Genomic DNA, 15,936 nt, shown 5'->3' with positions numbered 1-15,936 from the left:
TTTTTTTACCAAATGGAAATTATTATGGAAATTAATTCTGATGGAAATATCTATATTATTCAAAAGAGTAATAAAACTGAATTTACAGATGAAAATTTTGTTGCGAGGATATTATATATTAACAAGATTATGAAATAATGAATTACTAATATGAAAAAACTCTTTTACCTATATATATGAATATGAATAATAATAATAATAATATAACAATATGAAAAGAGAAATTCTTTTTTTTTATTATATTTGTTTCTTAAAAATACATTCAACATGCAAACACTTTTTTTTTCGTATTTTTTCTTTGGTCACAAGTAACACTTTTTATTTATAAAAAAAATTGTTTATTATTATAGTTGAATGTCTTTTTGTTGTTGTTCGTTTTGATTTGTTTTATTTTCAAAAATTATTAATTTATTTTCATGTTTCACTACACTTAATGCAGTTACACTTTCAACTCCTCTTGTACTGTCGATTCCTCTCATATTTCTTCTTGAATCTTGTATTCCAAACATGGTTTTCATTGATAATACAAATTGCTTATTTAAACCTGCATAAATAATTGGATTATAGCAAATCGATGATTTTGCTAAGATTGCTGGCACCATTGCTGCCTCGGGTGAAAGTTTCATCTATAATAGTCATTAATATTATGTTATTATAATTCTCTAATTCTCAAACGTGAATATTGTATTTTATTTATTTAATATATGAAATTAAATTATTAAATTCTTAAAAATTCGGATAATTAACAGTTGAAATTATCAAAAAAAAATAGAAGGGGTTGTTAAAATTCTATTGTCTAATTGATCGAATTTTCAAATATTCAAATTACCAAAGAATCGAATTTCTAAAAATTCGAATAACCAAAAAATCGAATTTTAAAAAGTCTGAATTTATCAAAGGATCGAATTTCTAAAAGTTCGAATCATTATTTGATCGCAAATTACCAACGTCTTTTTTAATTAATTAAAATATATTTTATAAGATTTTTATTTAGTATTTATTTTGTACTTAAACACACTGAAAAAAAATTTATTTGATTCAAATACTTGATTACTTGACTATTATCAAATAAATATTTACTTTAAGGCCATGTAGGAAATACCCACGTGACCCCCATGCATAAAACATGGTATCGTATTACCAAGTTTTCTCTAAAATGGTAAAAAAATTTTGGTTGAAATTTGGAAAATATTATAGAAAATAGCATTCAGAATGGCGCTGTTCTCGATTCGAAGCACAATTTTGCGTTTAAGTATGAAAAATAAAAGTTTGGAAATTCCCATTTTTGAACGAAAGTTGAAGTCAACATGGCGGGGGTACACACAGACGTCGCGTGAATGTATCAGTGGTCCAGGAACTAGCGCCAATTCGAGTTAGTGGCCGCTCAAAGAAATAACAAAAGCCCATTAATTCCACTATTAGGGGCCATTCATTAATTACGTAAGGCTCTTAGGGGGGGGGGGGGGGGTCCAGCAATTCTTACGTTCAATAGAAAAAATGGCGCTAATGCATGTAAAAAATCTTACGTGGGGGGAGGGGGGGGGTAAAAATAGCCAAAATCATCCTTACGTAATTAATGAACGACCCCTTAATTGAGCACCTGGAAATAAGAACTCGCCAAGCGCTCGGCTGCACGCTACAAAGCCAGTCAAACATACAAAAATGATGAAAAAATAAAATTCGAAATTTTTGATTTTTGAAAAATGCTATCTTGTAGGAAATGAAAAGACGCATCTTTTTTTCCTCTGGATTTTTCTCGTCAAATGAATAGTTTAATTAATAATTGTAAAAAACTAATAAATTTTTATTTCCAAATTTCATTCAATTTTTAAACATAAATCATCGTATCTTCGACAAATATTAATCAAATCCAATGAGATTTTGCATACTTCCGCGTTTGGGTCCATAGATGACGATAGTCTAAAAAAAATGTTGAAATTTTTTCAATTGTTGACCAATTTTTAATTATAAACAAATACCTGTCGGTAATCATACTCAGTTATCTTCGCCGACAAAAAGTCTGCGGGGAAGTTCATAGTTGAAAGAACTTCCAGTGAGACATTTGTGTATTAGGATATAATGAAGTTTTCTGTAAAGTTTCAAGTAGATTAATTCAATAGTTTAAAAAATATTGAATTTTTAAGATTGCGCGTGTGGCGCGCCAACGAGTAGGCAAGTGAATAGCATCGCTGAGCAGTTCATTATATGAAAAATGACCACTTTCTCAAATCTTTTTTCTCTTAATTTCATTATTATTATAAATAAATTGTTTTAAATTATGTTAAACAATTGAATTTATTGCTACTGGGTTAAATTTATTTTATGTTAATGTGATAAAAACATACGAATAAAATAATATTTTCAAAATTATATAAAAATTTGTGCAAAAATTATTAAGATATTATTTAAATAAAGTGTTATATGTGTAAAATTTTACAATTAGCTAATTCTTTAAATAATTTTTTTAAGTACATTTTCTAATTTTCATTTTATCAGTTGAATTCAGAATTTATATTGTCTATTTAAAATTTTCTATTAACAAGTTATTGTTGATAGTTTGTAATTGTTTTGTTGTTGATATGTTATTCATCGATTGTCTAATTAACTATATTGTTAAAAATTTTGACTACTTATAGTTATTAATATTTTGTATTAATAATATGTACATTTTGAATACTTATAAGACATTCTAATTTTTATTATTGAGTTGTATTTTTAAATATAAACAAATAAATATATATATACACATGATAAATACTAAAAAAAATATTATTTATCAAGCCAATTTAAAACAATTTATATATAATAATAATGAAATTAAGAGAAAAAAGATTTGAGAAAGTGGTCATTTTTCATGTAATGAACTGCTCAGCGATGCTATTCACTTGCTTTCACTATCAAAAAATGTATTTCTCTCACATGGCCTTAAACCAAATAATTTTTATTTGAATTAAATAAATTGTATTTAAACCAATAATTTTTTTATTTAAAAAAATATCAATTAGAAGGTTTCGTATAAATAAAAACGATAACATTCGGACCATTGTTGTTTAATAAAAGTTTACTCCAACGTTTCGAAATCTAAATGATTTCCTCCTTAGGGATTCAAATTATAATAATGTCTAACTCCAAAATTTAAGTTTCTCCAACGTTGGAGTAAACTTTTATTAAACAACAATTTACAATGGTCCGAATGTTATCGTTTTTATTCATACCGAACCTAATTGTAATTAATAGAATTCTCGGACGTTAAACATTTTAACAAATATCTTTTGATTGACTTAAATAGTAATTATTTGATACAAATAAATATTTATTTGATGATAATCAAGGAACCGATTATTTTAATCAAATAAATTTTTTTTCAATGCATAAAATTAGAATAAACTAAAAATAATTTCCAAACAATTAAATTTAAAAATTTTCAAAACTAAATTGTCAATTGCTGAAATTTTGCACCGGAATAATAACAAAACATAACCACAATCATGGATTTACTTTGTTCAAGAATTGTGGTGTACCAGTTAATTATAACAATTCTTGAAATAGAATACATCCATGATTGAGGTTATGTTTTGTTATTATTCCGGTGCAAAATTTTAGCAATTGGCAATGATGTGACATTTCGTTTTGAAAATTTTTAAATTTATAATTGTTTGGAAATTATTGTCAGTTTATTCTAATTTTATGCACTGAAACAAAATTTATTTGATTCAAATAATCGGTTACTTGATTATTATCAAATAAATATTTATTTGTAGGGGAATAGTGTCAGGGTTGGACACTTGGCTTTTTTTAAATAAGAACACTAGCGCCACCTGTGTGCGTAAGTGACGAATCGTCTAGTAGTGTAACCTAACTTTTTGTGGCATTACATTTTTGGAGAATCAAAAGTAGTGTCTCCTGTGACTTCGGTGCAATCGAAGAGACAAAAAAAGTTTTGTTTGACTTGTGAATAAACCTAAAAAATGTGTAAAAAAAGCAAGAATTCGGCAAGGTAAGCTTATTGAATGTAATGTGGGGTACATAATTTAAGAAGAAAAAAGTGAAAAATCGAATCGCAAAACATGTCTGGTTATGGTTAGCACAATTCGAAAATGATGCTTCTAGTTAGAGTTGGACACTTTATACAGTTAAGGTTGGACACAATTTATAAATAAATAAATAATTATAAATTTTATTTTATTGATATTTCAGTGCAAAATTGTGCCAAAGATATTAGAAAAATAATACTTAAATTGTATAAATTTTGTTCATCATTTCATTGAGTTATTTAGAACAATAAAGCGTTATTTTTTGTAATTTGAGTTCATTCCTTTTTTAAACCCATGAAGCTTTACAATTTGTAAACAATAAGTAAAGATAAACATGAAAAAATAAGAATAAAAAACATTACAAATGTTATTTTACGTTTTTACTAATAATGCGTTTCGATTTTCAAAAAGTGTCCAACCCTGACTAGATTTTTTTTTTAAATGTTTATAATTTTTTTAATTTTGGACCAATCAATTTACGGTTCACTGCAAAAGTGTTCCTCTTTTGTAGATCTTTCCACCCATATACCACAATTGACTGAATTTATCTAAACAAAATATTTATAAACCTAAAACCAAAACAGTGTCCAACCCTGACACTATTCCCTTATCAAATAATTATTATTTGAGTCAATTAAATGATATTTGATTCAAATACAATTTATTTAATTCAAATAATTATTTATGGTTTAAAGTTAATATTTATTTGATAATAGTCAAGTAATCAAGTATGTGAATCAAATAATTTTTTTTTCAGGTACAAAATAAATACTAAATAAAAATCTTATAAAATATATTTTAATTAATTAAAAAAGACATTGTCACATTTTTGTCAATTTTGCAAATTTTAATTGCTGTGTTTTTTTTCTAATTTCTAACGATAATATTGAAATTTTAATGAAAATTAACGGTTGACAATAATTAAATTAAATATTATTATAAGTGCTACTAAATTTTAGAAAAAAAACAAATTTTTCGGGATGAGATATTTTTTTATCTGCAAAAATAACTATTAAATTATTATTATTTTTTTTTTTTAAATAAAAGAAAATGTTTTTCTTTATTTTTAATTTTTAATTAAAAATCTTTTCTTCATTATTCGTGAGAGCAATTTTCCATCTCATTTCACAAATATTTATTGTTCTTTTTGAAGTGAAAGCGATCTTTTGTTAATTATAAAAATTAAGATTTAAAGAGAAATTTCATATTTTTTCTTTCCTCTAATGAAGATTTACAAAAAATTAATTGGTTTCTTTTATTATTAAAATAGTTTTTAATTGTAGAAACTTGTTTATTATTATTAATTTGTTTTAAATTACATATATTATTAAACTTGAGTCAATTAAATGGTATTTGTTTGAAATACAAAAATTATGAATTACATTTTAAAAAAAATTTCAATACTTTTTATTGAAAAATAAGAATTTTGAAAATCTAAGAAGTAAAAATTATAAATGAAATGTTATGCCTAATAATTATTTTTATAGAAAATTTTCTACTTACATCAAAATATTGTGCTCCAAGAGCAGCAATGGAATATGGAGTCCAAGCAATCATAAAAGCAAAAATCATTAGAGCCACCATTTTTGTGACTTTGTTCTCCTGTCTTCGTCTCGACCCTAAAATTACAATAATAACTACACGTACAATCGTTATTGTTCCATTGAATTAGAATTCAATAAGAATTTTTCCGAATCATATTATACACAAAGAAAAATGTTCTATTCGAATCAAATGACATTTGCATTTGAATTAAATAAAAATATATAAGAGCTGAATAATGTTATTTAATTTTTTAGAAATAAAATTTTGTTTGAACGTAAATAAAATTTTTATATGAACCAAATAAAATTTATTAGAAGCAAATAAATATTTATTTAGCTCTGTGAGGAAAAATATTTTTTCGTCTGGGTGTATATTAACAAAATTCGGATTATATTTACATATTATATTATTATAACAGCACTGCAAAAATTGTTCGTCTTAAAAGTGTAAAAAACGTCAAATAATCGATTAGTTGACTATATTATATCAAATAAATATTTTCTTAAACAAAATAATTTTTATTTTAGTCAATTAAATGGTATTTGTTTCAAGTACATAAATTATTCGTTCAAATACAATTTATTTAAGTCAAATAAAAATTATTTGATTCAAGTAGGAGAATATAGTCAGGGTTGGACACTTCGCTTTTCTTAAAATAAGAACACTAGTGCCATCTATGCACGGACGTGGCGAAGCTTCTCGTAGTGAAACCTAACTGTTTGTGCCATTACATTTTTTGAAGGATCAAAAATAGCGTCTGCTGTGACGTCGTTGCATTTGTATAGGAACGAAAAAATTTTCGTGAGCGATGTGATTAAACATAAAAAATGAATAAAGAAAACAAGAAATCAGTAAGGTTAGTTTATTGCATGTATTGTGGGGTTCATGATTTAAAAAAAAGTGAAGTGTAAAATCAAATCGCGAAACATGTTTGGTTATGGTTATTACAATTCGAAAATATTACTTCTACTTAGGGTTGAACACTTTATACACTCAGGGTTGGCCACTTTGTTAATTATGAATTTGACAAAATTTATAAATAAATATACAAATAAACATTGACTCACACTCATCTGAACACACACACACACACAGCACATATTCTACACAGAAAAAAACTGAACTCAGAATGAGTCGTGTAGGCGGCTTATTTTGATGTGCAACAAAAATGAACCAGGCTAGTGGCGCCACTGTCTATGTCGGTTAGCATTGGCTCATTTTGATTTGCTTTAAAAATCAGACTAGGTTTTTTCTGTGTACCATAGATATTAGAAAAATAATAATAACGATAAAAATAAAAAAATGAACCTAAAAATCGTTTTCAGTAACGTTATAAATAATATTAAATTGTCAATTATAAATAATAATAATGTAAAAATGAAAAAATAAATATAAAAAACGTTTTCAGTAACTTTATAAATGTTATTTTATTTTTTTACCCATAATTCGCTTCGATTTTTACAAAGTATCCAACTTTGAGTATAATATCCAACCCTGACGAGATTTTTTTTTAAATGATCAGAACTTTTTTTATTTTAGACCAATCAATTTAAAATCTTCAGCAAAAGTGTTTCTCTTTTGTACATCTTTCTAACAAAATATAACTCAATTGACAAAATTTATTTAACCCTGAGTATATTCCCCTAAATATTTATTTGATATATTAATCAAATAACCGATTCTTCAAATCAGATAAATTTTTATTTATTTTTTATTAATTTTCTTTTTTGTTTTTTAAATTTGATGAAATATATATGTAAAATTTCTCACCAATTCTTCTCTTTACATTCCTTAATGTAAGAATAATAGAACCGTAACTTGATCCAATTACAACAACGGGAATAATTAAACCAAATAGGAAAAGATATGCTATGTAACTCCCAATGTATGTTTCAGGATTGTGTGTTTCCCAAGACACACTACAAGATATATTTTCAGCTTCTGGTCCATAACTTCCCCAGCCAAATACCGGTGGCAGTGATAGAGATAAAGCATAAATCCACACAAACAGTGACCAGAGAATGGCTTGTCTAAAACAGAAAGTTCCACTTATTCAAGTGATTTTTATTCTTCTCTTTATATATATATATATGAGAGATTCTTTTTCAATCGCCCCAGCCCAAAAAGTCAATGTTCTGGGATTGGCTTCATACTTTGGTAAATTGTTGTCCTATATGATAGTAATAAATCCCTAAAATATAAACTCATTAAAAAAATATTTGTAGAAAGTAGAGGGGGTTGAAGTTTTGACGTTAAGGGTAACATTGTCATTTTCAAATCCATATAACTATGACAAAAGTTAATGGATTTTAATTTATCTATAATGAATTTTATTACATTTTTCACGTACTTTTCAAAAATGTATACGAAATTTAAAAAAAAAAATTTTTAACCTCTTTTTTTCAAAATCAACCCTTATTTTTCGATTTTCACCCCTTCGGGTATTTTTTTTTTTTTTTTTTTTATTTTCATTGGAAAGCTGAGGTTTTTTCCGATGAGCTATGTAAATATGAAAATGGGACAACAATAATTTTGTGAGTAACAGAATATTAAAGTAGGCGGTGCCGATAAGGGTGCCGTTAAGGGTAACATTGTCATTTTCAAATCTGTAAAACTATGACAAAAATTAATGGATTTTAATTTATCTATAATGAATTTTATTGCATTTTTCACGTACTTTTCAAAAATGTATACAAAATTTAAAAAAAAAATTTTTGACCCCTTTTTTTTCAAAATCAACCCTTATTTTTCGATTTTCACCCCTTCGGGAATTTTTTTTTGTTTTTTTTTTATTTTCATTGGAAAGCTGAGGTTTTTTCCCATGAGCTATGTAAATATGAAAATGGGACAACAATAATTTTGTGAGAAACATAATATTAAATTAGGCGGTGCCTATCTAAATCCTCAAAGATGATCTCCAGGTACACCCCTTATCGGCACCGCCTACTTTAATATTCTGTTACTCACAAAATTATTGTTGTCCCATTTTCATATTTACATAGCTCATCGGAAAAAACCTCAGCTTTCCAATGAAAATAAAAAAAAAAAAAAAAAAAATACCCGAAGGGGTGAAAATCGAAAAATAAGGGTTGATTTTGAAAAAAAAGGGGTTAAAAATTTTTTTTTTTAAATTTCGTATACATTTTTGAAAAGTACGTAAAAAATGCAATAAAATTCATTATAGATAAATTAAAATCCATTAACTTTTGTCATAGTTATATGGATTTGAAAATGACAATGTTACCCTTAACGTCAAAACTTCAACCCCCTCTACTTTCTACAAATATTTTTTTAATGAGTTTATATTTTAGGGATTTATTACTATCATATAGGACAACAATTTACCAAAGTATGAAGCCAATCCCAGAACATTGACTTTTTGGGCTGGGGCGATTGAAAAAGAATCTCTCATATATAGGTATAATATATTTTCATTTTCATATTTCATTTCTTTAAAATTTATTCTTACTCTCTATATATTATAGTAAGCCTCATTATAGCATCACTTTTTTCTATTTTCAAATTGGGTTATCATCTGGGCATCGATAGTTTTCCCTATTTGAATAAATGTAGGCGAATGTAGTCATGAGTGGATCATGTTTTGTTTTTCTTTTATAACTTTTTTTTAGAGTAAATAATTAGCTAACTTCAGTACACCGTTGGATAGGTAATGAGAAAATTTACAAGTTACATGTATTTAGAATTTTTTTTTACTGTAAAAAAAAAAAATTTCTTGACGTTTTTTAAAAAGTGTTTTTTTCTAACTATTTTTTTTGTGTATTCATCAGTGGACCACCTTGGAAAAATCATCTTAAAACTTTTCAAAATTCATTAAATATCATACAATTTAAATAATTATTGAATAATTATTTATTTAAAATACTTTTTAATGAAAATGATAAAAATCAAACATTTTAATCATTAAATTCCCTTTTATTGCACTGTTTCGTGACTTTTTGTAACATTTTCCTATTTTATATGAAATTGGAACAAAATATCTTTTAAATGCAGAAACAAACACTTTAATTTAACTTTAGTGATTTGTATTTATTTAAACGTCAAATGTGTAATTGTGAAAAACTTAGGTGATCCACTTATGAAAATACACGGTTCCCAAAAGCAAAAAGATATTATTTTTAAGCTTTTGGAAAATGAGATGCCAAAACTTTTTCGCTACTTGTTAGGTATAATTTCGTGAAATTTATATTCAATATAATTTATTAACAGTGTGAAAAATTTAATTCGTTAACATTTTAAATAAATTATTTAAAAGGATTATAAACTATTATTAGATATATAAAAATGTAGAGATAATGTAATTATTTCGTTATCACAAAACAGAAAGTAATTCAGTCTCGAATCTTTAGGAAGAAGTGTTATACGTAAAAGATTTGTATGTCAGCCTTGCAGTGTGGTCAAAGTAAATGGCTCGCGTCCCAAAGGTCCTGAGTTCGATCCCCCATGCTTGCAAGATTTTTCAAAATTATTCTTTGTTTTATACACTGTACATGAGGGGTTCCATGCTAAAACCAACATATCGTTGACTTTGATCTCTTCAAATTGGCTGAAATTTTTTTTTATCGTTTTGTACCCTCCAAAAAAGAGCTTCATGATTTTTTTCAAATTTTTTAATCAAGCCGTTTAGGAGATATGAATTTTTCAAAGTTGGAGAATTTTAATGATTTTTTATTTTTGAATGCTCATAACTTCCTTAAAAATGAATCAATTTTACAAGTTTTTTTCCAAAATCTATGTTTTGAACTGAACTTTTCAAAAATTTCATGCAAAAAATTATAAAATTAAAATTTACTATATATTTTGCAATTTAAAGGTTAAAATCTTGTTTTAAAAAAAAAATTGATTTTTATGGTGACAAACATAAAAAAAGTCCTGAAATTTTTGTTTTTTATCGTTTATTCAGTAAAATATGCAAAATTTTCAAAAAATGTATTAGTTATCGTCGTTAAAGTCGACGATATGTTGTTTTCGCATGGAACCCCTCATATGTAATAATCTTAAAAAATTAGAAATAAAAAATTGTAAAAACTGTTATTTATTTATTATTATTATTTGAAATTATTACCGCTTTCGATTAAAAGTAATAATTTTTGTAAACAAGTAAAAAAATCTTTTACCTTTTAAGGATTAAATTGTTTCTTAAAAAATTGCAATTTTAATTTTTGAACAAGTTCTTCTGTGAATTTAATTAAAATTTCTTGTCTAAAAATCAGAATTTAAAATTATAAACTTACAAAAGATTATGAAAAATGTTGTTTCAATATTTAGTTTTCAAAAAAATAAAAAATTGTGTATAAGTTAACAAAAAAATGTTCATGTTACTTAAAAGAAACACTGATCCTTAAATTGTTAATAATTCTCCTTTGAATTTTCAATTTTTTTTTTTTTTTTTTTGGTTTATATTTTTGCAAATAATTAAATACTAAGTAATATGCAATTTTTTTTAAAAATTGTTTGACATATGAGATCCGTCATTTTGAATTTTTAAAAACCAACATCGGATGATTTTTTAAAATCTGTTTTCGATCTCTTGAATTATTTAGTTTCAATTCTCTTTCTCTGAACTATCAAAAGTGATTTTTTTCTTCTTCTGAATTAAATTAATTAATTAATTATTCAATATTATTATTATTATATTAATATATATATTATTATATTATCATTAAATAAATAAATAAATAAATTATTATATTATAAATATCAGAGAGGAATTGAGAGTAAGCACGTAATGCAAATCGCGCTTTTCTATTAAAGTCTGCCCCCTCGCGGTCAAAATATCGAAGCTTAGGTGGTTAGCTATTGGCGAAGCAAAATGATGGAGTCGCCGCCCTGGTGAATGGCGGGAGAACTAGAGTTAGTGGAAAAAATTCAAATAATGTATGGGAAAAAGATTAATTATTTAAATAATTAATTCACTAATTGTTATGTCACCCTAAATATTGTAGAATTGTACAATGTAGTTTTTAATTTATCCTATAGAAAAGAAATCTTTCAAAAAAAGCTTATCCTTTTTAAATTATAGCGCGTTGTTCACGATCAGTACAAACATACATATATATGTATATCATATATGCATAGAATCACTCTAAACGACTTAACTTAGTTTATGTTCCTTTGCTTTGATTACAAAAGTTTTGTAATTGTTAATAAATAACAAATTGGTGATTTTTGCTCATATTTGTTAAAAAGAAAATGAAAATGTCTACGGGGAAACGTAGAATGTGTTACGTACCTCAGTGCGAAGTCAAGGAGAGTATAACTGAAAACATAAGTTTTCACAAGTTTCCGAAAAATGAACGTCAAAAAAAGCAGTGGTTAAAAATATTAAAAATGAAAAGCGAAAGTATCACAAAACACACACTGGTGTGTAGTAAACATTTTCTAAAGCAGGATTATTTTATTAGTAAGTCAAAAATTAAAGTTACCTTTTATATTTAGTAAATTAAAAGGAAGTAAGTCTTTCATCGAAATTTTATGCAAATATTTTACTAATCACTACAATATTTATTTTAAAGATGCCAATGGATTCAGAAGAGATTTAAAGAAAAATGCAGTTCCTTCATTATATTTACCTGTTACTTTAATTACACAAAAAATAAAAAATCAAAACACAATGAAGGAAAGAGAGATGCGAGTAATGAAACGTAATAACTCTAAGAGGTAAAATATTTATTTTCCATATGTTATTAATAAAGTTTTTTGATTAAATTTGAAATGAAAATTATAAATAAAAAATACTTATATATATATATATATAAAAGTGTTTGAAAAATAGAAAGCAAAACTTACAAATTATTCTTTTTTTAATGATTCGTTCTTTTATCGATAATTTTATTTTGTAGAGTACAATTTGAAAAATCATATTTTTCATTAGAACTGTAGGGTCAGTTAGGGTAATTAGAAACGAAAGATTTTTGAGCTTAATTTACATACAAATAAATAAATAACACTGAAAAATTAAATTATTTTTTATTTGTTTTTAATTGAATTTTTCACACTGTTTAGGTTTTTGAATTTGCATAAACTGCAACGTCTCCATAGAGATGATGAAGATATAGTCGATGTTAAAATGCATACAGAGTTGAAGGTGAATGATAACATTGAAAAGTCTATGGAAATTCAAGTGCAAAAGTGTAGTATGTGTCAAGGTACAAGAATAAGTACGGGTAATATGAAGACAATTGAAAAAGTTATGTTTGACAAAGAAGTTCAAACGGAAAAGGAAACTTGCGACAAGTCTCTCCAAGTACAAGAAAGCTTCATTTTTTCCGATTTCTTAGACACAGACACTAAATTAAATACTGTCTCAGGTGTAACATCCTTCGATAATTTCGCCTATTTAAAATCTTCAATAGAAAAAGTGAAGAAAACAAATCAAATGGGAAAAGCGACTTCCAAATTGAATTTAAAAGACCAAATTATTTTAACTTTAGCAAAGTTGAAGTTAAATTTAAGTTTCGCTTGTTTAGCCATTCTTTTTAGGGTATCTCGCCAAACATGCAGAAATGAATTCTATACCATGCTAGGATTACTAAGTGCGTGTTTGTCGCCTCTTATTCGATGGCCTCCAAAAAATGAAATTTTAGAAAATATGCCAAAATGCTTCAAATTTTTTCCATCGACACGAGTTATTTTTGACGGAACCGAAATACCCATTCAAAAAAGAAAATGTTTAAAATGTAGAATCGCGACTTATTCACAGTATAAAAGTGGACATACTGTTAAATTTATTGTAGGAATAACTCCATCAGGTCTAATATCTTTCGTCAGTGATTCATATGCAGGACGTGCCTCCGATAAACAAATAATTGTTGAATCTGGTATTCTTGATAAATTGATTCCTGATGAAGATAGTGTAATGTGCGATAAAGGTGTGTTAATCCAAAATGAGTGTAAAAAGCGTAAAATTAAATTAATTATGCCCTGCTCTAAGAGTAAAATTGTTGTACAATTCTCACCACAGGAAGCGAATTTAAATCAAAAAATTGCTTCAGCGAGAGTACATGTAGAAAGATCGATTCAACGTTTAAAAATTTTCAAAATTTTGAAAGGTCCCTTAAGTTGGGATGTAGTTTCTTGGAGTCCTGAAATAATGCGTGTTATCTGTGGACTTGTAAACCTTTCACCTCCGATATTAAAAGAAGACAAGTTTTAATAGGAAAAAAGTTTTTTCGTTCTTTTTTATCTTAAATTTCATTTTTATTGTTAAGTGTATTCTGCATATTAAAAACATTTCTAAAAAATAAAAAGTATAAAACTTTAAAATTTGAGAAATTTTTAAAAACTTATATTGCATTAAACCCTCGGTAAATTTAATTTTTTACTGGTTTCTCTCACTCGAGCCATATGTATTGCTGCCTCATATAGTGGTACTCCTATAAGCAGCAACATATAAAAAATAAAATAACCAAAATTGCACTTTTATTAAAAAATTTAATGTTATTTTTTCAAAAAAAAATTAAAATGTTAAAGTTTTTGAAAATGTTGATACATTGAGTTTTGAAAATTTTTAAATACATAAATAACATTGAATATATATCTTGGAAGAATTGATATACTTTCCAAGTTATTAAGGACGTTTATTCTAGAAAAGCAGATTTTCAGAAAAAAATTTACAATTGTTATTTAAAAAGTAGAAATATTATTATTATTTTCTGAAAGAATAAATGTCAATTTTCTAGAAAAAAATTTAATTATTTAAACATTATTCAAGTAATCAAAACATTTTCATATCGCTTTTTGCCGATTTTTTAAAAATGATTCGATTTGAATCAATGATGGTTTATTTTCTCTATAGAAAATAATAGTAATTTGTTTCAAAAATATTTCACTCTTTTTGAACAAATGACTATATTTTCAAAACGGTAAATTTGTAAAGAATCATTTTCTGAAAAATAAGCAATCATTGATTCAAATCGAATCATTTTTAAAAAATCGGCAAAAAGCGATATGAAAAATGTTTTGATTACTTGAATAATGTGTAAATAATTAATATTTTTCTAGAAAATTGACCTTTATTCTTAAAAAAATTAATAATATTTTTACTTTTTAAAAACAATTTTAATTTTTTTCTGAAGGTCTGCATTTCGGGTATAAACGTCCTTAACATTTTTTTAAGTTAAGTAGTTTTAAGTTACTTAAGTTTATTTTCTAACTATAACTCAAAGTTTCTTTCATATGTAACATTAAATTTTTTGTAAAACTCTAGATATTTATATAAAAAACGTGAAGGTTTCGTTTGTAATAATAAAAAAAAGTAGATACATTCACCGTCTCAAAATGAATGTGACTGAAAACAACTTTGTAAAAAATAAAATATACTTATAATGAATAGTTAGAATTTCGAGTATTATTAAACTTCACCTTTTCTTATGCAAAGTCTAATTTATTAATTTTATACCCGAAAGTAGCGATTGTAGAATATCGTCTTCCAGATCTTGTGTCATTTTTACGATTGTCTGCTTTTTTTGATAGTGACATAAATTATTTATGGATACACCCGTAACAAAATTTGCCTTCTTTTTCCATTTACCCCAATTTTGTTGTAAATCGGTACAACTTAAATTCGGCAAGTTCTCTAGCCCTATACTGGAACATATATATGTATATATAAATAAAATTTGTCATGAAAAAATGAAAAAAAGCAATATAAAATACATATATCAAAAGACACTTTGAAAATTCTTCTTCATATGTATATGAAAAAATTTCACAATTTACATCTAACAATTACACTCATTAAAAGAATTAGAATTGTTGAAAAATTTTATTTATTTTGTAAAATTTTCAAAGTTACTGTCTTTTTGGCAAATCATTTTAATAAATTTTTCTTCCCAACTGACCGATTTATATACATCAAAGTTCCAAATACGTGCTTGCATTTACCATTTGCTCCAGCTATACAAGAGCAATAAGGTATCATACTTTTTTTTTTAATTGTGATTACCACTTTGTAACAAGTTGTTTTATCTCGACAAGAAGACATACAAAGAGAAACAATTTTCATTTTGTCACTTACACGACTTTCAAAGCCACATTGAATAATACGTTTGTTTATTAATATTTGTTCTCCTTCTTTCAATGGGCGTTTTAAACCTCCTGCAAATTTAAAAATGTTTGCAAGACTAATATTTTTAATCATTATACATATACTACTCAAAAAATAATTTGTAAACATCTGACTGTAACGCAGAAATGTAAATATTTAGACGTCATAGCTCGTGTATGTATACATATATATGTATGTTTGTACTGATCGTGAACAACGCGCTATAATTTAAAAAGGATAAGCTTTTTTTGAAAGATTTCTTTTCTATAGGATAAATTAAAAACTACATTG

General features: G+C 25.6%; 2 protein-coding genes across 3 annotated transcripts in view; both read right to left on the bottom strand.

The window, feature by feature from the left end:
• Positions 1–214: 214 nt before the first annotated feature.
• The window catches only part of LOC127283792 (rhodopsin-like), a 54,499-nt gene continuing 38,777 nt past the window's right edge, over positions 215–15,936 (bottom strand). Inside the window, exons 4-6 of one of the 2 annotated variants that reach the window (XM_051308888.1) lie at positions 7,350–7,609; positions 5,538–5,671; positions 215–626 (exon numbers count right to left, since the gene is read on the bottom strand). In XM_051308888.1, the coding sequence (XP_051164845.1) occupies positions 345–626; positions 5,538–5,671; positions 7,350–7,609 (676 nt within the window). In that variant the 3' untranslated portion in view covers positions 215–344. The remainder of the gene's footprint in view (positions 627–5,537; positions 5,672–7,349; positions 7,610–15,936) is intronic. The other variant, XM_051308889.1, reaches the window with a different exon arrangement.
• On the bottom strand, positions 14,939–15,766 carry LOC127283793 (uncharacterized). Its single transcript, XM_051308890.1, has 2 exons — positions 15,440–15,766; positions 14,939–15,185 (listed from the first exon to the last, which is right to left on the bottom strand). The coding sequence occupies exons 1-2, from the start codon at positions 15,736–15,738 to the stop codon at positions 14,978–14,980; spliced, it is 507 nt and encodes a 168-aa protein (XP_051164847.1). The 5' UTR covers positions 15,739–15,766; the 3' UTR covers positions 14,939–14,977.

The sequence above is a fragment of the Leptopilina boulardi genome, unplaced genomic scaffold, assembly GCF_019393585.1.
Source record: "Leptopilina boulardi isolate dan_hultmark-lab unplaced genomic scaffold, ZJU_Lbou_2.1 LbouV2_310, whole genome shotgun sequence".
In the NCBI taxonomy this organism is placed as follows: Eukaryota; Metazoa; Arthropoda; class Insecta; order Hymenoptera; family Figitidae; genus Leptopilina; species Leptopilina boulardi.
Note: the sequence above shows the minus strand (reverse complement) of the source record. Positions and strands in the feature narration are given on the sequence as shown.